Source organism: Cololabis saira, chromosome 11 (assembly GCF_033807715.1).
Source record: "Cololabis saira isolate AMF1-May2022 chromosome 11, fColSai1.1, whole genome shotgun sequence".
Taxonomy (NCBI): Eukaryota; Metazoa; Chordata; class Actinopteri; order Beloniformes; family Belonidae; genus Cololabis; species Cololabis saira.
Window position 1 is genome coordinate 22,694,864 of NC_084597.1, and position 24,991 is coordinate 22,719,854.

The 24,991-nt window shown below is 44.1% G+C and overlaps 1 protein-coding gene across 6 annotated transcripts in view; it reads right to left on the minus strand.

Annotated features, from left to right (window-relative positions):
* Positions 1 to 16,386, minus strand: part of LOC133455150 (seizure 6-like protein) — a 92,574-nt gene extending 76,188 nt beyond the window's left edge. For all 6 annotated transcript variants that reach the window (XM_061734045.1, XM_061734044.1, XM_061734043.1 and 3 more), the window contains exon 1: positions 16,135 to 16,386. In XM_061734045.1, coding sequence (XP_061590029.1) covers positions 16,135 to 16,225 — 91 coding nt within the window. In that variant the 5' untranslated portion in view covers positions 16,226 to 16,386. The remainder of the gene's footprint in view (positions 1 to 16,134) is intronic.
* Between the last annotated feature and the right edge of the window lie 8,605 nt (positions 16,387 to 24,991).

Below are 24,991 nucleotides of genomic sequence, written 5' to 3' on the forward strand. Positions count from 1 at the left end.
AAAGATACTTACCTTTTAAAATATACCTATCTTTATACTCACCTTGATGCTGAATCTTTGTTAAATATAGTAAATAGTATAATTTGCATGTTCGGAATAAATCACTAACTAACTAACTAACTAACTAAATGCTGAATTGTATTTACATTAGGTATGTTTTGTGTATTTAAAGGTTTTTTACCTATTCATCCTTCTTCACCCTGTTTATGTCAAATAAACTTGGATAACGAGTGAAGTCGAGTCTGTCAAGTCCTTCCTTTTCAAGTGGGGAAGCCATGCAGTTGTGAATACACTTGATAGTGTTAGATGAGAAAAATGATACAGCTCTACTGGATAACCATGAAATATGAAGCAGCTGAGGGATTATTCGCTCAGCTCTAGACTTTGCGGCCTTTAAGACCGACGCTTGTAATTTCTCTGTTTGAACCAACAGAGCTTTGAATGCTGGAAATCAGAAACGTGGCTCCGGTTCAGCAACACTTCCCTCAGCGTCGACCAGCGACAACACTTTGTGGTTGAAACAGCAGAAATGTAGTAGAACAGAGAAGCTACAGAAACACCAGCAAAAACACAACAGCACACAAAGGAGCCTTTTTCCCATGATGCTCGAGTTTCTGAAACCTCACAACAACAAGGACCTGTATTTGTGCAAAAGTCAGTGCTCCATCTTTTTATCCTAACCTTCAAGATCCAAATTTAGCAGCAGGAACTTGAAGTTTCCTGTGAGACTTTATCAGCATCTCTGCTTTCAGAAGGTCACCACAGCATCTCAACCAGCTTCAGGTCTGGACTTTGACCAGGTTCAGGTCTGGACTTTGACCAGGTTCAGGTCTGGACTTTGACCAGGTCATTGATCAAACCTTGATTTTTGTATTTTCCATCATTCGGATGTACTGTAGATCTGCTGCTGTGTTTAGGATCACTTCCTATCCCATGACCACATTTCATCTTTAGCTGTCCAGGTCCAGTGGCTACAAAACAATCCCCAATCATCACCCCTCCACAGCAGTGCGAGACGGGTTTCCACTAGCAGGGTCCAAAGTGAAACTTCAGAGGCTGGAATTGTAACAGGGCTGACATACTTTTCATTGTGTTTCCATTTATGGTGTTGGACCCAGGGGTGAAAGTAGATTAAAGTTATTGCTGGTACTACAATCCCAACCTTCATGGCTTGTTCTCCTCCCACCACCAGCTTCTTGCATCCCTGAACACGCATTCAATTTTTTAACGCCTGTACGGTGTATAAATTAGAAACACTTGACACTATGTAGGCCTATAGCAAATGATTTATTTAAATGGTGTAAATAAGGGCTAGTCCGGACCAAGGATTGTCACAGAATAATTTGTAAATGTTGACAAAACTTTCAAAATCATAACAATTTGTTTTGTTTCAAATTAGAATAAATCCATCCATCCATCCATCCATCCATCCATCCATCCATCCATCGTCCGCCGCTTATCCGTTCCCGGGTCGCGGGGGCAGCAGTCGCAACAGAGATGCCCAGACTTCCTTCACCCCAGACACTTCCTCCAGCTCTTCCGAGGGGGGAGTCCGAGACATTCACAGGCCAGCCGAGAGACATAGTCTCTCCAACGTGTCCTGGGTCTTCCCCGGGGTCTCCTCCCGGTGGGACATGCCTGGAACACCTCCCTAGGGAGGCGTCCAGGAGGCATCCGGTACAGATGCCCAAGCCTCCTCAGCTGACTCTTCTCAATGTGAAGGAGCAGCGGCTCGACTCCGAGCTCCTCCCGGGTGACCGAACTCCTCACCCTATCTGTAAGGGAGCGTCCAGCCACCCTGCGGAGGAAACTCATCTCGGCCGCTTGTATCCGCGATCTCATCCTTTCGGTCAGTACCCAAAGTTCATGACCATAGGTGAGGGTAGGTGCGTAGATTGACCGGTAAATCGAGAGCTTCGCCTTTTGACTCAGCTCCTTCTTCACCACGACGGTCCGGTACATCGACCGCAAATTAGAATAAATTTACAGTTGAATTCATCAGCAGCTGAACAGTTCTGTTCAAGTCTCTGTCTTTGACTATTCAGAACATTGGGCACATAAATGAAAGAAGAGATGATGATGATGATGATGATGATGATGATGATGATGATGATGATGATGATGATGATGATGATGATGAGTAAAATGTCTCAAAATGTCTCTTACAATGTGTGCATTGAAATGGAAGATAACTTCTTAAGCATTTTTTTCATCAAAGCAAAACACTTAAAACATAAAAAAAAAACTTTACTTCCGCTTTTTTCTTTTTTTTCCTGAAACGAGGAATGAAAATCAATCACAAATATGCTGGTAATGTGTCAGCCAACCACAAAAGTCTTTGGAATTTTGGTGGAATCATTTATTTTTTGTCCTTTCCCGGTGCAAATTACATAAATAGAGTGCGTGGTTTGGTCGTGAAAAAATAAAAAGTAACGTTACGTGAACAATAGGGATGGGAATTGATAAGATTTTTTCCATTCCGATTCCATTTTCGATTCTGCTCGATTCTCATTTGGAAAAAAGGAGAAGAAACAATTTTAGTATCAACTTTGTTTTAATAAAACAAAGTTGATACTAAAATTGTTTCTTTGTTTCAATTTCTTTGTTTCTCTGATCTTTTTTTTTCAAAGATATAAAACTTTTATATCTTTGAACAAAAAAAATATAGGTCTTAAGATGCCCCCAGCCTTGGGCTCCTCAATGGTGCCAGGGGGTCCCCACAAAATGATTTGTAATATACAGTAAAATATGTATTTAATATAAAATAATAATAATAAAATAAATATTCTTCTGTAACTAAAAACAACAAATTATTTTGTAGCAATTACACAAGAATGTCCAGTAACATGTTCAACACCACAAACTTAGTCACTGCTGGTAACATTAATCTATTCTGGCCTGATTCTCTTCCCTGCCTTGATGAAAGGAGAATCCAGCGGTAGATGCTCTTTAACTTCTCCATAGATGAGCTGACGAGCTGCAGCTGTGTCAGGAGCTCCGCTGTCCGCCGGAGCGCCCGGCTCATCCGCGTGGCTCAGCTCTTCTAAAGCATGATTTATGGTTCCGCGTTAAATCGACACAGAGCCTACGGCGTAGGGTACGCGGCGACGCGCGCCGTACGGTGCGGGTCGCCGCGAACCCTACGCCGTAGGCTCTGCGTTGGTGTAACGCGGAACCATAAATCAGCCTTACCACACGCCGGCTGACTCTGCGCTCCCAGCGGATCAGTCGGCCGAGTCCTAACAGTTTCCCCCCTTTGTTGAAATGTTCACATTGCAAGTATTGTCGCCCTGTTGTCATCCTTTTTGGTAAAATGTAACCAAACTTTCGAGGGTTTATATTTTGTCTCCGTGTTTTCCTGCTGGGCGCAAATGCGCACGCTGCGCAACGTGCTTGGTGACGTCACTTGCGCCCACTGGAATCGATAAGGGAATCGTTTGCGAAAAAGGCAAACGATTCCAAGGAATTGAAACACTGGGAACCGGTTCTCAACAAGAACCGGTTCTCGATTCCCATCCCTAGTGAACAATAAATCAAACGCTCCCTTCCATGCAGTGTGTGTGTTTAGGAAGTAAAGACTGGAATACGCTATTCACAAAAGCACAAATAGTGGGGTTTTACTAATATTTATATCATACAAATATTTAAAAAATTATTCGTACGAAAAAACAGGTCGGGACTCAGTTAGTGGAGCAAGATTGTATCGCTATGTCCGCCTCTCCTCGCTATGTCTTTGTGATAAATATGAGTGTTCAGCGTCACCGTCTTTGGTGTGAAAGATCGAGAGTTCGAGACCCGCTGTATGCGAAGATTATTGTCAGTAATTCATGTTTTTTTTTCCCGTTACTGCGTACCAGCACTGAATCTAGTGGTACGGAGTACCGGATCGTACAAGCTTACTTTCACCCCTGGTTGGACCTGGTAGCAAACTATCCCTCCATACCAGTCGGGGGTGGCGATGCTCGACATCTGCTGTTTGACCACTGTAAATAAACAAGGAAGAAGACGACAACGAGGAGGAAAGTAAGGGAAAGGAAAACAAACTGGAACATCTGAATCTAGATGGAAGGAGATAGTTGCTGCTGAGACAACATATCCAATCAGAACTAAGTCAACACCAGCACTACCCCTTGTAGTGATGAGTTAGTGGATAGCTGCAGTACAGCGCAGCTGATGATCTTCATCAGGATGTCTTTTGATGATTTCTCCACAAAAGAAGAACTTCTGACAGTACTACCATTAAAGACAACAGGGGAGTTGATATCTATAATGCGGTGAAGGAGTTTTTGGTGGAGAAAAATATGCTGCTGTTAAAGCTGGTATCAGTGACTACGGATGTGGCTCCTGCTATGATCGGCTAACACGCAGTATTCATTGCTCACTGTAAACGTGACGCAGAGTTCCCAAACGTTCTGCATTACCACTGCATCATCCACCAACAGTCCTTATGTGCAAAAGTGATTGGCTTTGAACACGTGATGACTCCCGTTGTAAAGATCATAAACAGCATTCATTCCAAAGCTAAACAGCACAGAATATTCAAGAAATTGGAGGAGCGGTCAGCTGAATATGGAGACCTGCTACTACACACAGAAATCCAATGGCTCAGCAGAGGATGGGTTCTGCATCGTTTTTTGTCACTTTTGGGTGAAATCAAAATGTTCATGCAGTCCAGAGGGGAAGACACCTCGCTGATAGGAGACACTGACTGGACTCTTGACCTTGCATTTTTAACGGACATTACTGAGAACCTGAACAGTTTGAACTGCGAGTTGCAAGGCAAAGGTAAGACTATTGCTGATATGATAAGTGCTTTGAATGCATTTAAAGCCAAGATGAGCATTTTCTCTGAGCATTTAAAGAGAAAAAAGGTGTTGCACTTCCTGTGCAGATGGTGCTGAAAGGCAATACTTCTGCATCTGAGGCTTTTGATAAAGTTGCAGAAAAATAGCCTCAAGTCATAGAAAGACTTGTACAAGAATTTGAAAACAGGTTTTGTGACCTGGGTCAGCTTGAGCCATGCGTGTCAATCATTTGTAATCCTTTTATGATCATGGACATATCAAGCATTGCTGAGCAGTTAAGTGTAACTTTCAAGATACATGCTAGACAGATGGAGCTTGACATTTTAACATTGCAAAATGACATCCACCTCAAAGCCTATCAGGGTGCACCAAAATTTTGGGGCCTTGTTGACACAGAAAAGTACAGTGGTGTATGTATAGCAGCTTTGAAGATTGCAAGCCTGTTTAGTTCAACCTATCTTTGTAAATCAGCCTTTTCTGACATGCACTTCATCAAGAACAAATACAGAACACATCTCACTGATGCACATCTGCAAGACACACTCAGAGTTGCAGTGTCAAGTTACACACCAGAGTACAACACACTGGTGGAGAGCATGCAATGCCAGGCTTCCCACTAACTGACAAAGAAACAGATACCGAATTTGGTGTAAAGTTCAAAATGTGTCATTCATTCATGATTTATTAAATGTGTTTGTTAAAATTAACATTTGATATCACAACTGTTAAGAGTATTTTTTCCTAAGCTTATGTAAGATGTTTGTTGAAAATGTCAAACATTCTGGAGAGGTACATTGTAATTTCCTAGTGAAATTGTGACTGTTGTAGAAGTGATGAGTTGAAAATGTTCAATTTGAAAAACACCAGAACTTGAAAATATGGAAATAAAATGTTGCATATTGATATTAATTTCTGTCCTATCTTGTTATCATTGTTGATATTTTCTTGAGAAACCATTAACATGATCAGTGTCTTCACATAGCTAATTACCATTAATCATAATGATAGCAAAATTAAAGCTTAATTAAAGGAGACCTATTATGGCATCTAAAACCTATTTTAAACAGGCCTTGAATGTCTTAAAAACAAGCTATTGATTTTTTTTGCTCAATAAATTAGAAATTCAGCCTCTGACAATGTCTGCAGCATCCCAGTCTCTAACCTCATTCTCTATGCGGGATTCTGAGGAGGCTATGATAATGAGGTACTGTGCTGATTGGCTGCCTGAATGACGCTGAATGGATATTCTGAATGGATGTTCTGCTCGTTCTGGCTGACATTAGCTTAGCTTGGAGGCTGTCCGGTCAGTTGTCTTCCAGTTTGACCAGAGGTCTTCTGTTGGGGGCCAAGGTCGCTGCTTCAGGCCGAAAACATCCTGGTGAACCCAAAACCAGTCCCAGTTGTCCCTTAGTCCAATCAACAGCACAATGACCCACATCATCTTTAAAATAAGAGGGATCATGCTCTCTCAACTCTTCAAGTCAAGTTCAGGCTGAGCAGCCAAGTGGTTACAGCTCACTGTAGGATCTGTGCGTTCAAGGCGGTTAGGCGAGCCGGGTGTAGCCCGCTGGTTTTACCAGCACTGACATCTCCACCTCCGCCGCCTTTGTGACACAAGTCCTGCTTTTGAAAAGGCTTAGGAAGTTCTATGTGTGTATGTTCATCAGTAACCGTCCAGCATTATCCGCTCTCAGATGGCTGAAGGATTGCACAGATGATGCTGACACTCTACAATAGAAGCAATTAACTGAAGCTTAACTCGGTATACGTCTGTATTAATCCGTGCGTGCGTGCGTGCGTGCGTGCGTGCGTGCGTGCGTGCGTGCGTGCGTGCGTGCGTGCGTGCGTGCGTGCGTGCGTGCGTGCGCAAGGGTTTAATACATTATCTCTGGTGGAAGAAGTATTAAATTCACACCAGTAAGAAAAAAATCATGCTTGACTTCATTCCCTGATCAAAACGCTACATACAACACAGAAGAGTTTTATTGTCTGTACTTTTTTAAAAGCCTCCTGTGGACAAGTGTTGTAAATTAACATGTATGCTAAAACACTCAAACAGTGCATTTGGTTTGTCCTATGTAATTGTGATGTCCATACCAAATAAAGAAAAAGTACCAGTATCAGTAACTGCAGTTCCTTTACTAACCACTAGGGTTCGGATCCAAACCTGCTGCCCCTCTACTGATTACTACAACCTGGCATCCGAAGCTGCCGACGGCGGTCAAGCCGCTGTTGCACAGCTAGCTTCTGATGTCCAGTTATGGTGAGCTGCGGTAGCTCCAGCAGTCCTGGGGACTCATGTATAAAGAGTGCATGGATTTCAACGTGAATCCTTCCGTGGAAATCTTGCATACACAAAAAACTAAAAAAAACACAACCAACGTGAAATTCAACGTGGATGCGGGAGCACAACCCTCCTCCCTGTCTCCTTCCTCAAGTAAATTAATTTGAATTTGATGACAAGGATAAATAACCATGAAAAACCACTCATCCTAAAAAGGACCTTACAAAAACAGTGAAAAAAAATGAGAAAAAAAAAACATTCGCCCATGAGCTCAATATGCTCCTGCCAGAAGTTGAGTTAAGGTGTAAAAAAAAAAAAAACAGAGTAGCGTGCTGTAGTTGTACTAATTATTATTACTTTAATAATTATTAAAGACTGTCATCCGACAGTCATTAATACATCTTTTGATAACTGAACAGCACGCCCCCTGTGGCCCAACACTGAAAACTGTCTCCCTCCTGATCCTGCATCAGCAGTGTCCTCTATTGGCGCTTTTCACTAGTACCTAGTCAGCCTGACTCGCCTCGGTACGGCTTGTCACGCATCGTCCCGGCTCCACCCGCTTTGTCCTCGTTTGTTTTTCCACAGCTAGGTGAGAAGTGGGCGGGTTGGGGTGAAGCTGCTGTGACGTACTCGATTGCGCAACCCCTTTGTTGGTGTCGGTGCAGATGAGAAAATCAGCTGGAGCCGCGAGCGGCTGAGAAGAAAACAGAGCTCCTGGTAGATCTGATCGTTCCTTATCACCCGTCTACATCCCTTTTTTAATTATCTCATCAGCCACCAGGTTTATGAACATCTGCACTTCAGAGTTGGATCACCAAACAGACGTTTGCGCTGTATAATAAAATCACGGCGAGCTGCGAGTCGTTCTCGCGCTGACTCAGCATGCTTAGAACCTCGGCAGCCTCGTAACAGAAAGTGTATCTGCTTGGCACGGCTCCACCCGCCTCGGCCCGCAGTGGAAAAGCGCAAAACGGGGGCGTGGAGAGTAGAAGCGCACTGAGTAGGTGCTAGTGGAAAAGGGCCATAACAGAACCAAGGCTGCCATTGTGATTGACAGGTTACATCGTTGTGCTCCTACCTTTTCATGTGGTTGATTGTGAGATTGTTGCAGTTCCACTCGTGTGTAACTTAGGGTGCTTTCACACCTGTGGCCCGTTTGTTTTGTTCCGATTCAGGGGCTAAATCGATACAGTTGTTTCGTTTCTCGTTTTAGGGGTTTGCTGTTCTCTCATTGGTCATAAATGAACATGGGAGGAGTTTCCTCTTCCGCACCCTGGGATAAACAACAAGCCCCTTTCACAGAGAGGGCGCAAAGTGCAAACCGCCGCCAGTGATCCCATTCATTTATGTGCTACTGGCGCAAGAGCGGACCGCACTGCGGGCGAGAGGCCGCCTGCTGCAGTGTTTGCGCTGCGCAAACCCTGCCCGAATTGAACATTTTTTAATTTCACCGTGCCGTGCTGGGACAACATCTCGGCACGTCCAATAAGAGAGAAGGTGGTGGAGGCTGCGCCGACTCTTCCCCTTGCCCCAGTCGCACATACACAATGAATGGAGTTGTGTCAGTTGCTGTGTCGATTATGTTCTCACTACAAATAAAAAAATGAACCGCTTCATGTCTCGAATGGAATAGAGCCGAGACCACCTCTCCTAGGTGATCTCGGCTCGCTTGTTTTGTGCCGCATCCGAGCGCGATTGCTGTGTTCAGACATACCAAACGAACCGATCTTTAGGGGAAAACGCTCCCTGTTCCGGAACAACTGCTCCAAACAGGACAGGTGTGAAAGCACCCTTTTCTGGTGATGTGGGGACTGTCGTGTACTTCGTGTGGTCGTGAACCTATTGTTGACGTCACGTTTCCTCATATTCTGGACTTCACTGCATCACCAGTGAGTGTCGCCAACGGACAAAACCTCAGAAATGTGCATACACCAGCCTTGATGTGTGCGTGAAAGACTTTTCAAGTTCAAGTCACTTCTTGAACATCCGACCGTGAGAATTGAAAGTGGGGTATGCACATTTTTTTTGTGCGCTGCCCGTTTTGTACATGAGGCACCTGGTCTCAGACGTTGTTCCAGAAGATGTCAGACTGATATATGGATCTCCATCAGAAGCGTTACTTTGCATCATTGATTAGTTTACGATAGGCTTAAAAAGCTAACTTGTGAACAATGATAAATGGTGGATGTTTTCCATTGATTGTGGATTTGTGGGCAACAGTTCCCAGAGCCCAGGAACTGTCCAGTTATTTGATTCAGTCCGTGACTCTGAAAAGCTGTGTTTAAAGGTTTGTAATGGCTGCAAACGTCTGACCTAAACAACACAGTAATAGGGGAAAGTTAGCCCTGCCCCTATTATCCCCATGTTGTTTTTGGTTTGTTTAAAAAGAAATCTGATCCAAGCAGGTTTTAAGATGCTTAAAAACTTCTGTCTGTGACAGTTCCAGTCCTGTGCTTCTTCCTCGTTAGCTCTTCGTTTGGGAGCAGAAATGATGCTAATCAGTAGCCTGTATTCTAGGCAGCTCTCAGAGAAATGAAAGGTTAAACCTCCACAAGACCGCCTGCTGCCGGGTGGCAAGCGCCTCGGATTAAAACAGGGTCACCTCTAACTTCCTGGTGGTTTCTTCCTGAGCTGTCTGCTTTTGTAATCTCTGACCTGCCACGTCTCTGCCAGCTGTCTCCTGACAATAACAGCAGCGTTGGACCTGCATTCGCACCAGGCATGCAGGCTTTTTAAAGGCAAGAACAAATAGGATAAAGACAGAGAGGAGAAGCATCTGAATGTCTGCATGGGATTTGGCTCAGAAAACAAAGCTCTGATCATACCAGGACCAAGCTCAGTTCTCCAGACAGGTGACAACCAGCGGACCCCCATGTGCTCCCCCAGCACAGCTGTCTGCAGGTGTACCAGGATGATGTATCCATCTGGTACACCTTCAACAGCAAATGGGCCATACAGGTGAACCGAGAGTTCCCGTTGAGGTTGAGCTAGCTACATAAACCTGGGCAGCGTCTCTAGATGTTCTGAGGGAGATGAAGCTGGGAGGGCCGGAGCAGGACAACGCTCTGAGAAACAAGCTCTGAATTTCTGGCTTAGAAAAACTGCAAATTAACAAGGATGCAGGTCCAGACCCGGATGTCCTCCGCTGATCACTAGGGTCCAGACCTGGACCTGCAGGTCCTCCACCAACCGTTAGGGTCCGGATCTGAACCTGCGGATCCTCCACTGATCACTAGGGTCCGGATCCAACCCTGAGGGTCTTCCACCGACAGGATCATTGATGGTTCATTTTCCCGATGATTGACCAGAGTACATTCCTAAATTGGCCTTCCCTGATTGGCCCGCCGGCCCAGCTAGGGGAAGTCGTGTTCACTGACCTCTGTGTTGATCTTTGAGCTGTGAACGAAGACCGATCAGAACATAATCGTTCATATTTCAAAGAGAACATATTTTGGCGTCTTGTTAATTAACCACCAGACCAGAGCAACTGGTCGAGGGTCTGGAAGGCTCTCCAAGGCTCTGAGGACGAGGCTCAGCTAACAGCAGGCCACTTGTGCTTCCTGAGCATCAGTCACACGCGGTTATTTGTGATGTCATCACTGGAACCACATTTGAAATGGGAGGTCCTGTTGCAAACGTTCACTGGCAGTTCCACAATTTCCTCTGGCGTGGACCTGCTTAATGAGCCGGGAGTCACGGTGTATTATTGTGGGGGTTTGCTGGGTCCGACAGCCAAGTCCAGCCAAGTCCAGCCCAGTCCAGTCAAGTCCAGTCTAGTCCATTATTTAGCACATTTAAATCAACAGAAATTGACTACGGTGCTGCACAAATTAAGCAATATCAATATAAACACACCACTCAGAACACTAAAACCTAATGTGGTAATTCATCAACAAGTCTGAAAATGGGTCCTGAACCGGACAAGAAGCCGAAGCAAACAAGCCAGCACAGGAGTCACGTGATCACGTCTTTTTTCCTGCCAGGAGGTGAGCAGCTGCGACTTGATAGACTGCAAAGAGACGCAGACCTTCACCGTACTGAGGACCCGGCAGGACCGGAAGGACCGGCCAGACGGTGGACGGAGCAGTCCCGGTGGAGCTCTGCTACTCCTCGTTTCACTAAATTTGATCAGAAGAGTGTAAAGTTATATTAATTAGCATCATGGTTTGGGACCGTAGCATCTCATCGGTATTCATCGGTAACTTTGAGGACATATGGACATAGTGAAGAAGTATGAGTCTTCAACAGTTAGCCTGCTCTGACGGGGACTCTTGTCCTCGTCCACCGTCTGTCCCTGAAACTTTCTTGAAATGTTCACAAAAGTGTGCAGCCTGAGGATCAGGTTGTGTAATAAGGCTGGGGTCATTCAAGCAGAAGAACACCCCTCTCCCTCCCCCCAGCCCGCTTCCATTTTTCTATCCTTTCATTCACGAAGACCAGCAGAGAACATAAAAGACGGGGAGGGAGGGAGCTGAGTCGGAGCGAGCAGGGCTGATGTGACAGCAGGAGGAGGGGGATTACAAGACGGATGAGTTTTAGAGGAGCGAGGCGAGGATCTATACGTCTTTAAATGAAGCGGACATCCTTTATTGATGTTTGTACAACAGAAACGGCGACGGCGAGGGTCGATACGAGGCCTGCGTGTCCCTGGAACTCTGGAGTTTGCTCTTGCCCATTGAGCTGTCCTCGTACCAGATTACAGTCTTTCCCCGAGAAATCAGAGCCCGCAGTGATCCGGCCTATCTGCAACCGCCTCCACAGTCGTAACAGAACACACACACCAACAAGTGAACGTGCACACGGGATAACACGTCTGCTCAGTGAGATTACACCTCTGCTGGAGGAGCTCATTAAACACAGACACCAACGGCGAGATGGAGCCACTGATGCAGTACATGATACGTGCGTGCTTGTTTATGTGTCGCTGTGGGGACAGAATATAAACGGAGCTCAGACTTATGAGGACCAACTTAGGGTCCCCATGAAGGGGAGAATTTAAGTTGCTGGCGTTAAAGATGGGGAATTAGATCATAAAGTCATGTCCTGCTGACATAGTGAAACAGAGGCTTTAGAGTTCTTCTCCAGAAAAACACCTGGGTGATGGTTACACCGTTTAGGATCTCACCTGGGTGACATCACAGGCGGTCTCCCCGTGCATTGGTTTTCAGCTGGCTTTAGCACAGTGGGTGGAGCTTCGACCAGAATCTAACGACCTCAGGTGAACATGACAGATTACAGTTTTCTCTGGTAGAACAATTGGAATAGAAAGTCCTTGTATGAATGGAAGGCTGAGATGAAGAAACACTGGGGGGGAGTGTTAATTTCAAACATTGCAGTGAACTGGTCCTGAATCCCACCCTCTCCTAAGCGCTGCCATGAAACCCTTGCATGACGTGGATATTTGTCACACCAGAATGTTTTTGAAACCTTACAGTGATTTCAGATGTTTTTCACAGCGATACCATCCTCCATCAGTATCTCCTGCCTCCAGCTTCCATCTCCTCACTTCAGACTCTCTTCTGATTTCACAGCTGACGCCCCCACTGGTGGAATCTCCCCTCAGTCTCCAGCCAGCCAACTGCAGCTCTTATTGACAGGTGATCTCCTCCTCTGCATCGAAGCTCCCACGCACACCAGTGGGCTCCAGTCCACGTCATACCAGACCGCTGTGCCAGAAACTGCTCCCACAGTAAATCACTAGCAACCAGGTTTATTTACAGACTTCAAAGACCACCTCCAGCTCCACCGCCCCCTCATCGAAGCTGCCTCTGGCTATATACAGTACAGACAATACAGATGGTGGGGACCCCGGTCGCCACCAGGGGGTCCCCACCAGGGGGTCCCCACCAGGGGGTCACCGCCAGGGGGTCCCCAACAGGGGGTCCCCAACAGGGGGTCCCCACCAGGGGGTCACCGCCAGGGGGTCCCCACCAGGGAGTCCCCACCTTACAAGGTCAACATCACTATTCGGCATTCGTGAAGAAACACAATGAGGTCCCTTCATTTGTGGCTACGACATCAGAACATTCAACGACTTCACTGGGAAGAACGAAACCTCACAACTTTATCCACTCAGAAATTCTGACTTTTCTCCTAAAACTGATTATAATTGAATATGATTATTCAATGAATATGAATATGAATTCACAAGTTACAAGTTTATCAAGTCATTTTTTTTTGTTGTAAATTTTCATGTTTAAAAGGACAGAAATGTTTTGTCAGTCAAAAATGTATGCGTTCATGGACTTTACACGTTCTACTGACAAAAGTCCTTTAGGTTTTACTGAAAAAGGATTTAGGACTTTTTCAAACTTGTAAGATCATAAATTCGGACTTTTCTCAGACAAATTTGAAAATTTGGGCGTTCATCGGGTCAAATTTTTTTTTCTTTCAATTGAAGTTCAATTGAGAATTTCTGTCCCAAAAAAACTCACAAATTCTTGATTTTTTTTCTTAAAAGGAGCTTGAGGCTCCTTTTAAGAAATGAGACTCTCTAGCTCCACCCTTCACCACGACGGCCGTCGGGGGTACTGCAGCCAACAGTGAAGCCGGCACGGGAGAACGGGGAGAACGTGCATGCAGCGTCATGTGACGTCACATCCGCAGGACAGCGCGGGAAATTCGGGACCGAATTGCAGAACATTTTGCAGCACACAGCCTGTTCAAGGCAAAGGAAAGATACACTAGAGGGCTCATTCTTTTGGGTTTGGAACGCTTCATCTGACATTACTAGAAAACTTAAAATGTATACGGATTTTTTTCATAAATCTTGCCACAATCCGGCCTCAAGCTCCTTTAAATTTTGTGAGTTCTTGATGTCAAATATAATTTGTTGAAAATCTGAGTGTACCAACTGAGTTTATATTGAGCTTATAAATTAAAAATCTCTTATCTATTTTTTTATTTGCGAGCGTGCAGACCAGATGTTAATTTTCTTCTTGAAAATGTACAAGTTGATCGAATCACAATTTTTTAATTTCTCTTCCAAATTTGTAGGTTTCCATCCATCCATCCGTCCATTCATCCGTCTGAAGAAGTGAAGCCCAGACCACTTCATCCAGCTCATCTGGGGGGATTCCAAGGCGTTCCCAGACCAGCTGAGAGACATAGTCCCTCCAGCATATCCTGGGTCATCCCCGAGGTCTCCTCCCAGCGGGACATGCCGGAAAACCTCACCAGGAAGATGTCTAGGAGGCATCCTCACCAGATGTCAGAGCCACCTCATCTAGCTCCTCTGGATGTGGAGGAGCAGCAGCTCTACTCTGAGCTCCTATCGGATGACGGGCTTCTCGCCCCATCTCTGAGGAGAACCCGGACACCCTGCGCTTGTATCCATGGTCTCGTTCTTCCGGTCACTACACACAGCTCGTGACCGCGTTGGGGCAGGAACGTAGACCGAAGTGAACCGAGAGCTTTGCCTTTCAGCTCAGCTTCTTCTTCATCAATGCAGATCGTTGCAGAGTCCACATCACAGAGGATGCTGCACGGATCCACCTATCGACTCCCCATTTCCGTTCTTCCCTCACCCATGGTCTCAGATTTAAAGTGGCTGATTCTCATCCCAGCCGCTCCACATTCAGCCACCACCGCTCCACATTCAGCCACCACCGCTCCACATTCAGCCACCACCGCTCCACATTCAGCCTCCAGCTGCTCCACATTCAGCCACCACCGCTCCAGTGAGAGTTCCAGGTCCTGGCTTGATGAAGCCAACAGAACCACATAATCAGCCAAAAGCAGAGACCCAATTCTGAGGCCACCAAACCGGACCCCCTAGAAATTCTCTCCATGATGACAAAGGGCAAACTTGAGTCCAACCCCCACGGGGAAAAAATCTGACTTACAGACAACAATGTAGACCAAGCTCTAACGCCGAATGCAGCACATGTGGACTGGTTGGGCAAACACGCATAACCCCGCCAGGACCATGCTGGGGGTGTAGAGCTGGTCCACTGTTCAACGGCCAGGACGAAAACCACACTGCTCTATTTGAACCCGAGGTTCGACCAGGGTTTCCGCTAGAAAAAATTGGCACCGGACAATGTGACCGGCAGGGTTTCAATTTACCGGACAAATGTTTGAAATTCCGGTCACATAGGCTATATGAATTTATTGAGGTTAAAAATAAATCATATGCAGTAGTACGATATCAATGCAAGTCATTTAATAGTATTTTTATTGAAAAACAGGGTATTTAAAATAAAATAAGTCCCGTCAATTGACTCGCGAGCGTAACTTCAAAAAATAAATAAATATTGCAGAAGCTTGCGCATAACCTACGGCGTAAGGTACGCGGCGACGCGTACTCTACGCCGTATGCTCTGCGTCGGTGCGACGCAGAACCATAAATCAACGCACACGTGGATGTCGGCGCCGCAGCTCCGCTTCCTCCCGGCACCGAGGCTCGGTGTGTCCCTCCGCCGGGGCTTGGCGTGTCCCTTTGCGGTACTCCCGTGGACTCTAGTCCCGCAGCACCAGTGAGTATTTTCACCGGACATTTTGACCGGAGAGATTATAAAATACCGGACTTTGGCATATTTTACCGGACAAAGTCCGGCAATTACCGGACAACGGAAACCCTGGGTTCGACTATCCAACGGACCTCCAGAACCCCTAAACAGACCTGAGAGGCTGAGGACTGTGATCCCTCTGTAGTTGGATCACACTCTCCTGCCCCCCTTTATAAAGAGGGGACCACCATCCCCAGTCTGCTAATGTCCATGCAACTTGAAAGGTAACTTTATATTCACACGTTTGGCCCCCTTTCTTCTTAAAGTGTGAAATATCACGTAGTCATCCTAAAGGGTCTGAACTGTGCCATGCATTGGAGTTTTACAAAATAAGGGTCCCCCACAGAATCTTGCTCGAGGCCCCCATAAAGCTAGAAGCGGCCATGCCTCCTCCCATGGGTGTCAAAAACAAGTCAAGGATGTCAGAGAGACAGTTGAAACTGAAGTCCAGCTAGTGTCCTCCTGCCTGGAAACAGGACAGAGGAGCTTTCTGACTTTCAGAAACCCTCCAGAAGGTCGCTGCTGAGCCTACCTCCCACTGACACGCTGCTCCACAGCACACTGATCCACAGCACCGCGGGGAGGGCTCCGCGGAGCCGGGCAGAGCGGGCGGCCAGCGGCATCACGACAAACACCAGCCCGGAGGAAACGGACGGAGCGGGAAGAACAGACGAGGTCCCGGAGAGCCGGTGGGCCGGTGTTCGCTCGGTAACGTCGGAGAAGTCCGCGTGTCAGAGCAGCATCTTCCTGCGGTCTGACTCCGATCCTCCTCCTCCTCTCCTCCGCGTGCGCTGCTGTCCTCCCTCTCTCGCTATGACACATAGTCTCTCTACCTCTCTCTCTTTGTGTCACACATCGACTCTCTCTCTCTCTCTCTCTCTCTCTCTCTCTCTCTCTCTGTGTGTGTATGTATATATATATATATATATATATATATATATATATATATATATATATATATATATATATATATATATATATATATATATATATATATATATATATATATATATATATATATATATATATATATATAATATCATATCTATAACTTATTGTGTGGAGGTACAAACCCTATTTTCCTGTTACAGAAAAGAGCGTTAAGGATAATTAATAGATCTGACTATTATAAACCAACAAATAATATTTTTATTAAATATAATACTTTAAAATTACATGATATAGTAGAGCAGAAAACTGTTTTATTTGCCTTTAAAGCCCAGAAGAAACTGCTTCCAAACTACATTTAGGACCTGTTCCAGATAAAAGAAACTCGCTATGACCTGAGGGGGAAACTCATGTTTGAGATGACGACAGCAAGAACTAATATTAAAAAGAGATGTACATCAGTTAAGGCTAGAGAAATTTGTAATAGTTGTAACCTAAAAATGTGTAGTTCTATCTTCAAGTTTAAGGAAATGTTGAAAGAAAATACTGTAAATAAATATAAAACACTATAATTATAAAGTATACTATCAAAAACATTCTAGGATGTGAAACATCAATTTTATATTTTGTCTTACTTATTTTTTTCTTCTTTATGTATTGTCTGTTTCCACGGAGTAAAGCTAATGTCTCATATTTAAGCTGATCATAAGAAAAAAAGGGTAGGCACTATAAGCTACGGCTTCAGCCTACACCTTTTCGGCAAAAGAAATGTTGTTTTCTTTTACCTTTTCATCTTGTTTTGTGAAGAAGTGTGTACAACCCGAAATAAAGATTCATAACATAACATATATATATATATATATATATATATATATATATATATATATATATATATATATATATAAATATATATATATATATATATACATATATATATATATATACATATATATATATATATATATATATATATATATATATATATATATATATATATATATATATATATATATATATATATACATACATATATATATATACATATATATATATATATATATATATATATATATATATATATATGCAATATAAAGTCAGAAAGCAGCAGAAGCTCGGGGGGGTATTCCAAGAAGGAGGTTAAACACTGAGTTCAAGTCTCATCTTGAGGTTAGCTGAACCCATGACGACTAAACCCGCTCAGTTGGTTCCAACACACCGGTTATGAATTAACTCAACTAACCCAGAGTTGGTTAACCCAGAGTTGTGCGCGTTCCCGGTGAATCTATAAAGACATCATCTATCGAGGGTCGAAACCCGAACAAATGGCTAAACGAAGAGCAACATATTTCAGAGAAATGGAGCAGCAAGTCCTCGAGGCGTACAAGGAGGAGAGGGCATTGATTACAAAAAAAAGTAACATCTGCCAAAGCACGTGATTGGCAGAGAATTACTGATCGTGTCAATGTGTAAGTTTAGGCCATTATGTGAATTTTATATTAAATGAATGAAGCAAACAATGGGCAAATTAATCTATCACAGGCCCTGTCTGGGCAGACCCTCAGCCTGCGCAAGCACTGAAACCTCTCCTTGAGAATCCCAAAAGTCATCTCAATTTCCCGGGTTCTGCTGTGAGCCACGTTGAAGCGTGTTTGCGCTCCAGCATCCGGATCGGGGTACGGGGTAATGAGTGTGGGGAGGCACGGATATCCTCTATCCCCCAGGAGATAGCCATCAAATTCTCCTGCAATTGCACATATAACACAAAGTTACACACATGAATATTCACAAAAATGATCAATATAATATTAGTAATATAACGCACTCTGTAAACATTTGGTGCTCAAATTTGATTCCCTGTACATCCTGGCATCATGCACAGAGCCTATGGAGCCAAATCAGGGCCAAAAGTTTTGCTAATTTGAAAATAAAATTTGAACCTGAAAATTTTTTTTTACAGTTTCAGTTTTATTTTTTTCAGTATCAGATCTTTTTTTCAGTTTCAAATCTTTTTATTTCAGTTTCAAATCTTTTTTTCAGTTTCAAATCTTTTTTTTTCAGTTTCACGTCTTTTTTTTTCAGTTTCACATCTTTTTTTTTCAGTTTCACTTCTTTTTTTTTCAGTTACAAATTTTTTTTTCAGGTTCAGACTTTTGGCCCGGATCTGGCGTGGGGGCGTGGCATCAACTGAGAGGGGCGTGGCATCATGAGTGACAGCAGAACAGAGAAGGTGGGGGACGTTCTTCAGTCATGTTGCCTTCAGGAAACGTAGGTTGCAGAAGTTATCAGTAGAAGTATGATTCAACACTGTACACCATATTCACGTGATTGGCAGTGGAAAAAACTGATATTAGTGACACATTTCTGTTTGAAAGGCTGTTTTAGACCGTACTTGGCACCAATCGCAGTATAAAAGCAATAAACTATGCCAGACTGTACAGTTCAACAGACACACTTTAAAGTTTGACATTTCCCACTTCCACATACTACCAAGTACGGTCTAAAACAGCTTTTTAAACAGAAATGTGTCACTAATATCAGTTTTTTCCACTGCCAATCACGTGAATATGGTGTATATACAGTGTTGAATCATACTTCTACTGATAACTTCTGCAACCTACGATTCCTGAAGGCAACATGACTGAGGACCGTCCCCCGCCTTCTCTGTTCTGCTGTCACTCATGATGCGAAGCCCCTCTCAGTTGATGCCACGCCCCCCACGCCAGATCCGGGCCAAAAGTCTGAACCTGAAAAAAAAAATTTGTAACTGAAAAAAAAAGAAGTGAAACTGGAAAAAAAAGATGTGAAACTGAAAAAAAAGACGTGAAACTGAAAAAAAAAAGATTTGTAACTGAAAAAAAGATTTGAAACTGAAATAAAAAGATTTGAAACTGAAAAAAAGATCTGATACTGAAAAAAATAAAACTGAAACTGTAAAAAAAAATGTTCAGGTTCAAATTTTATTTTCAAATTAGCAAAACTTTTGGCCCTGATTTGGCTCCATAAGAGCCTGGCCATCTCGCCTCCACGTTTGATATTAGATTTGCAGCATGGCATATCATCTGGCAATTGAAAAAATACGTTTTCAAACACCAACAATGTTGGAACAAAGCTTATGACTCCGCTTTTCCTTAAACATTCGTCCTTTGGTGTGTGTTTTTTTATGTCAGAAGGCAGATGAGGAGGAGTTGGATCAGGACAAGAAAAAGCTATTTTGAAAATCAGTGTCCTGTGTCGGTTTCATTTCTGTCTTGAATTCCCTTTTTCCCATCTGCCCTGATTGTTTGCACCTGTGTCTTGTGATTGTTTGCACAGGTGTCTCATCCGCTGTTGTGCATCTATCTTGCCTTTTCTTTTCCTCGCTCCCTGCTGCTCCGTATTGTTTCCTCTGTCATGTTCTTGTCATGGTTAGTTCAAGTTTATCTGACTTCTTTATTTAATAATATTGACAGTGAAACAGCTATTTCTCACAGACATTTTAGAACCGTGCTTTCTGGAAGTTGGTTTTGTGTCACCATAGTTCGTAGAAATATAGTATGTAGAAATGGAGGAAATTAAGTCTTTATTTTCTCTCTCTGCCAAAGGACCCCAACTCTCTGCTCTGTGCCACACACACACACACACACACACACACACACACACACACACACACACACACATTTCAAACCCAGGTTACACCCATGGATCCTTGGATTGACCTCATAGCTTGAGGCCCCCCTTGTGGCTGCTGGACTCTGGGCATCTGTATTTAGATGTACAGAGGTCAGAGCTGGTTCTGTAACCTCAGAGTAGATGAAAGTTTGTTCAGAGAATGTGTGTGGAAGTGTCAGAGTGAAAGTGGGATCAGGACAGACTTACATAAGATGGAGAGGAACTTCAGATTTACGGGGTGGATCCAATGAGGGAATGGAAGAGGGGGTAGGTTAGTCATGATTGTGGATGCTGACTTACGAGGCATCTCATCCTAAGCTGGTAATCTGTTTAAGTAGCTGTATTTTACTGGAGGGATGTGCAGCAGTCTAATGTCTGTAGGGCTGATAAATGCTGACCGCTGAAGCAGAAGAACACGACGCGCTGTCAGTTCAGCGTTTCTTTATGAAGCCAGAGAGAATAAAATCATCACTAAGCACCCCCCTGACTCAATATAGCTTAAAGATTTTACCTTCAGCAGTGATTACCTGAAGCAGTGTTTTTTCTTGAGGGATGTCATCAACGTCTCACATGCTTGTGGTTCATTCATCTTTACAACGTTGCCTCAGTTCCATCAGGCTGGCAGTTATTTGTTCACAGCTAGCTCTACTATAGTCTGAGTTTGGAAACACCACAGCAAACACACGGATTAAGCAATATTATAGCTAGCTAGGTTTATTTTATAAAAATATTTCTGTTTTGAAAAAATATTATTGATGATTAGGATGTTAATAACAATTTACCATTTATTGAATAGAATTGTAGGTAGGTGCCAGAGAATGCAAGATAAGGGGAAATCATCTGTGCACTATGAGATCGACTACAAGAACGCCTACGACACAATGCGCACTCGTGGATACTGGAATCCACTGGCAAACGGCAACTACCAGAAGGCTGCAGGGAAGTTGTGTCCTACAGGCTGGGACAGTGTCTCTATATAGTGTCTATATATATGCGGCCACCAACCCTGAACCCAGATGAGTGGAAGATCTATGGATGGATTGAGTCTTCCTCCCCTTTCAACTTGTCTGGATCTTAGAAATAAACTTACCCAGCAGTTGCGGCAGTGCTTAATTAGGGCTGTGTGTTGTTTCCTGTGTTACTACAGGGGTTCCCTGATTTTTGCATTTCCCTCCACAGAACTGCTTTTTTCTTTAAGTACTCCTAACGACTCATGAATAAGATTTCTTATCGATTAAATGCAGACTGGAACTCAGATTTCATTCATCAGCATCATTCTAAAAGACGTCAGTCGTTTCATATCAGCATCACATCACACATGAAAGAAACGATAAACGGTCACATAAATACTCCAAACTCCTCTGCAGATCATCTGAGCCTCTTTCAGATCTTTTGTTTTTGACTGGAACAGCCAGCAGATGACCTCCTCCCTTCAGTTTTGTAGTTTGTGTCCGACAGCCACGCTCACCACCGGCTCAACTCCAAACAGAAACAACACATTGCTAGACAAGTTTTGTGCAGCATTAAGCAGCTAAAGAGCCAGTTATTTCCCTCCAGGAGTTTCCAGATGATCAAAACAACCAAAAGAGCAGAATAATTCAATGGACTCAGACATAGCACAAAGTGGTGCTTTTCTGTTAGAAGTGGAAAAGACAAGCTTTTGTTTTGTTTGGTGCTTCAGGCTCATCTTCACAGCCCGTTTCTTCCTGATGGATGGATGGATGGATGGATGGATGGATGGATGGATGGATGGATGGATGGATGGATGGATGGATGGATGGATGGATGGATGGATGGATGGATGGATGGATGGATGGATGGATGGATGGATGGATAAAAAGACTAATGGGTCACATGTCTTAATGCTGTGTCCAACTCTTTAAAAAATCTATGATTAAAACTAGTAAAAGTATTAAATGCTTATTTACAGAACTAAGGATGAATTATCCTTTAATGACTAAGGAACATTGTGGTATTCACATATGCAAAATATGCTTCCTTCTGGACAGTTTTTTCTAAAGTTGACGTTGTGGAGGCAGTTTCCATATATGGTCATATTCCCCAGGCAGTTCACGCCCACAACCACAGGGGGGCTTAAGATGTAATTTTAACAGTTGAAGTTCATAACTGCTCAGGATGGATCAAAGGGTAAATTTACACCGTCAGTTAGCATGTGGCTAACTGAGCTGCACTCTAACATGGTGCTGCCTAAACCAGAAAATGTCCAGTTTAACCAGCAGCTGAGCGCCAGTTTCACGGGCGTATCGGATCAGCTGACAGATAAATTGTCTGATGACATGAAGGCCAAGATGTCAACATTAACCTGAACCGCTCATAACCCACATGAGAAGAACCGACAAACCCTCTGTGACATCACCCAAAAGACCTGGCTGGGACACATCCATGTACTTTACGTCCATTCTGATTAAATTAAAAAATAATCATCTGAGTTTCGAGCTCCCTCAACCAATGCACGCTAAATGTGCTGCGGAGCTGCTGTTTGCAAAAGGAAACCACAGCATTTAGCCACCGTTGTTCGCCCCTAACTGAACTCGGCCCGTGGACCTTTTTCTAGACCTCCCCACAAGCAGCCGCAGTGGCCTCTTGAATATATAGCGTTAGTTGTTGTTCTGTGGTTTCTGAGGTTGTTTTATCTCAAATCAGCAGCTTGTAGAAATGTTCAGGGTAACATGTTGAAGAAGTAGAGCTGAAGAGAAAAAGTGCAGACAAGTGGAAAATAACGTTCTCATCTTTTCATTTACATTTTGTTCTGCAAAATGCAACAAACACAAAAGCTGCTCAGGGCAACATTTTAGGTCACTGAGCAGGACGGTGCACAGCGGACTGCTTCTACCGACGTCCATCTGGGACACACAGACCAACAGCCCCCCTTATGTTGAACTAAAAACACAATGCACCCATTTTCCTCCCATGAACAACCTCCCACACACACAGAGAAGAACACACAAACACACACACACCGATGCTCTGAGGCAGCAGGATTTGTTAAAGTGGAGGAAGTGTTTGGCTCTTCTATTGTCCCGAACAGGCCACGTCTGACTGCATCAACATGTGACACACAAAGGTCCACCCACAGAGCCGTGCTCCCTCAGACTCACTGTCAATAATCCGTTTTATTCATCTCATTCAGAGCTCGGGAACATAGACAGGACTCAGCAGAAGTTGTTAACAACTGACTGCGTGTTTTATCCCAGAGCCAAGGTCTTCCAGGTTGAGTCCATCCAGGAAATAGTTCCTCTGCTGACCACCAGGGTCCAGATCCAGACCTGCAGTCCCTCAACTGATCACAAGGGTTGTGTTGTTAATTTTATTAACAGACCACTGTGGTTGGTTCGTTTCAATTTTATTTATAAAGTGTTTATTGAAATGTAAGTTGTCTCCAGGATCTTTCCAGACACCAGAACATGACACTGGAGTAATTATTACATAAACAACATCAGGTAAAAACTCATCTTTAAGAAGGAAGAAACCTGGATCAGGACCTGGATCACAAGGAGAGACCCTGTGATGGGTTTCCCATACTTGAAGCCCACACTGAGAACAGAAAAATATAGCCTTGGCCGACTACAGGTGCAGACTAGTACTCTGCTCAAACAAAGATTAGCAGTGGTAACACCAATGTTTTGTCTTCTATAATATATCATCCTCTATGATTTAATATCAGTATGCTCCCCTGTTTTATTGTTATTCTGCATCGAGATACCTGATGTATGTTCTGACCCTTTTGCATGCAATTGCAGTTATTCACCTAGTTGAAAGATGCGCACGCCACCGTCCACGCAAAGGTTGGGATTTAAAAAAAAAAACTTAACGGGAAAATGTGCGTATCTCTACGAAAACTTTGATCATAGCGCACGAACATTTTGAAGATATGGGGAACTGGCGGAGCAGGCGGTGAGGTGGTGAAATTAAGCCAGTTTCATGTCATACTTTTAATGTCATCACATATCAGACTTATAGATCCATGTACACCCAAGCCGGCAGTGTTATAGATCTATGTGTTCCGTAAGTGAGCCATTATCGTTAATAGCGCGTTCATAGCGCTGATCGTGTCCCTCTGTGTTTGAAGCACAGCGTCTGTCAGGACACGGCCACTTCCAGGTGCGCCATGCGCTTGGGACGCTCTGGTGCTGCTGCTGCTGTTGCTGCTGCTGCTGCTGCTGCTGCAGCCACGGTGCCAGGACACACCTCCTCGTCACCCACCGCTTCCAACTGGAGAGAGACTGAGGACATAACAAATAAGTCCAATGTGCCTTTTCCCAAGTTGTTGTTGAAATGTATATTAATAAAGAGATAAAACTGTACTTACCGCTCTCCTCTTTGGTCTCCGCCAAATCAGTGTCTCCTTCCCTCTCCAACACTACACCACACACGCTGGCCGTCCCAAGGATGGAGGCTATGTTAGTGTCCAGCGATGTGGGCTCGGGTGTGCACTGGCCCCCACCTATCGCTGACACGCTCTGACGGTGCCAGGCCACTCTCCTCTTGGCCTCCACCTTTAAATCGCACCACTTCTTTTTTATTTCTGCCACAGATCTGTCCGTGGCACTCACGGCGTTTACAGCAGCAACGACGTGCTGCCACTCACTCGCTTTCTTTTTGTTAGTGATGCCACTACTGTGGCCACCAAATCGTTTTCCTGGCCTCCACTCATTCACAACATCTCGATCTCGGTCTCCGTGAAATTTAGTGGCACGGTGGCTCGACACATGACTCATTCATCCTGACGCACAGCAGTGTAGGAAACAGCTCAAACAGCTTCCGTTTTTGAGCGCACGTACACTAGTATGAATCTTACGCACTCTTTTATAAATGAGGCCCAGCTGCTTAAA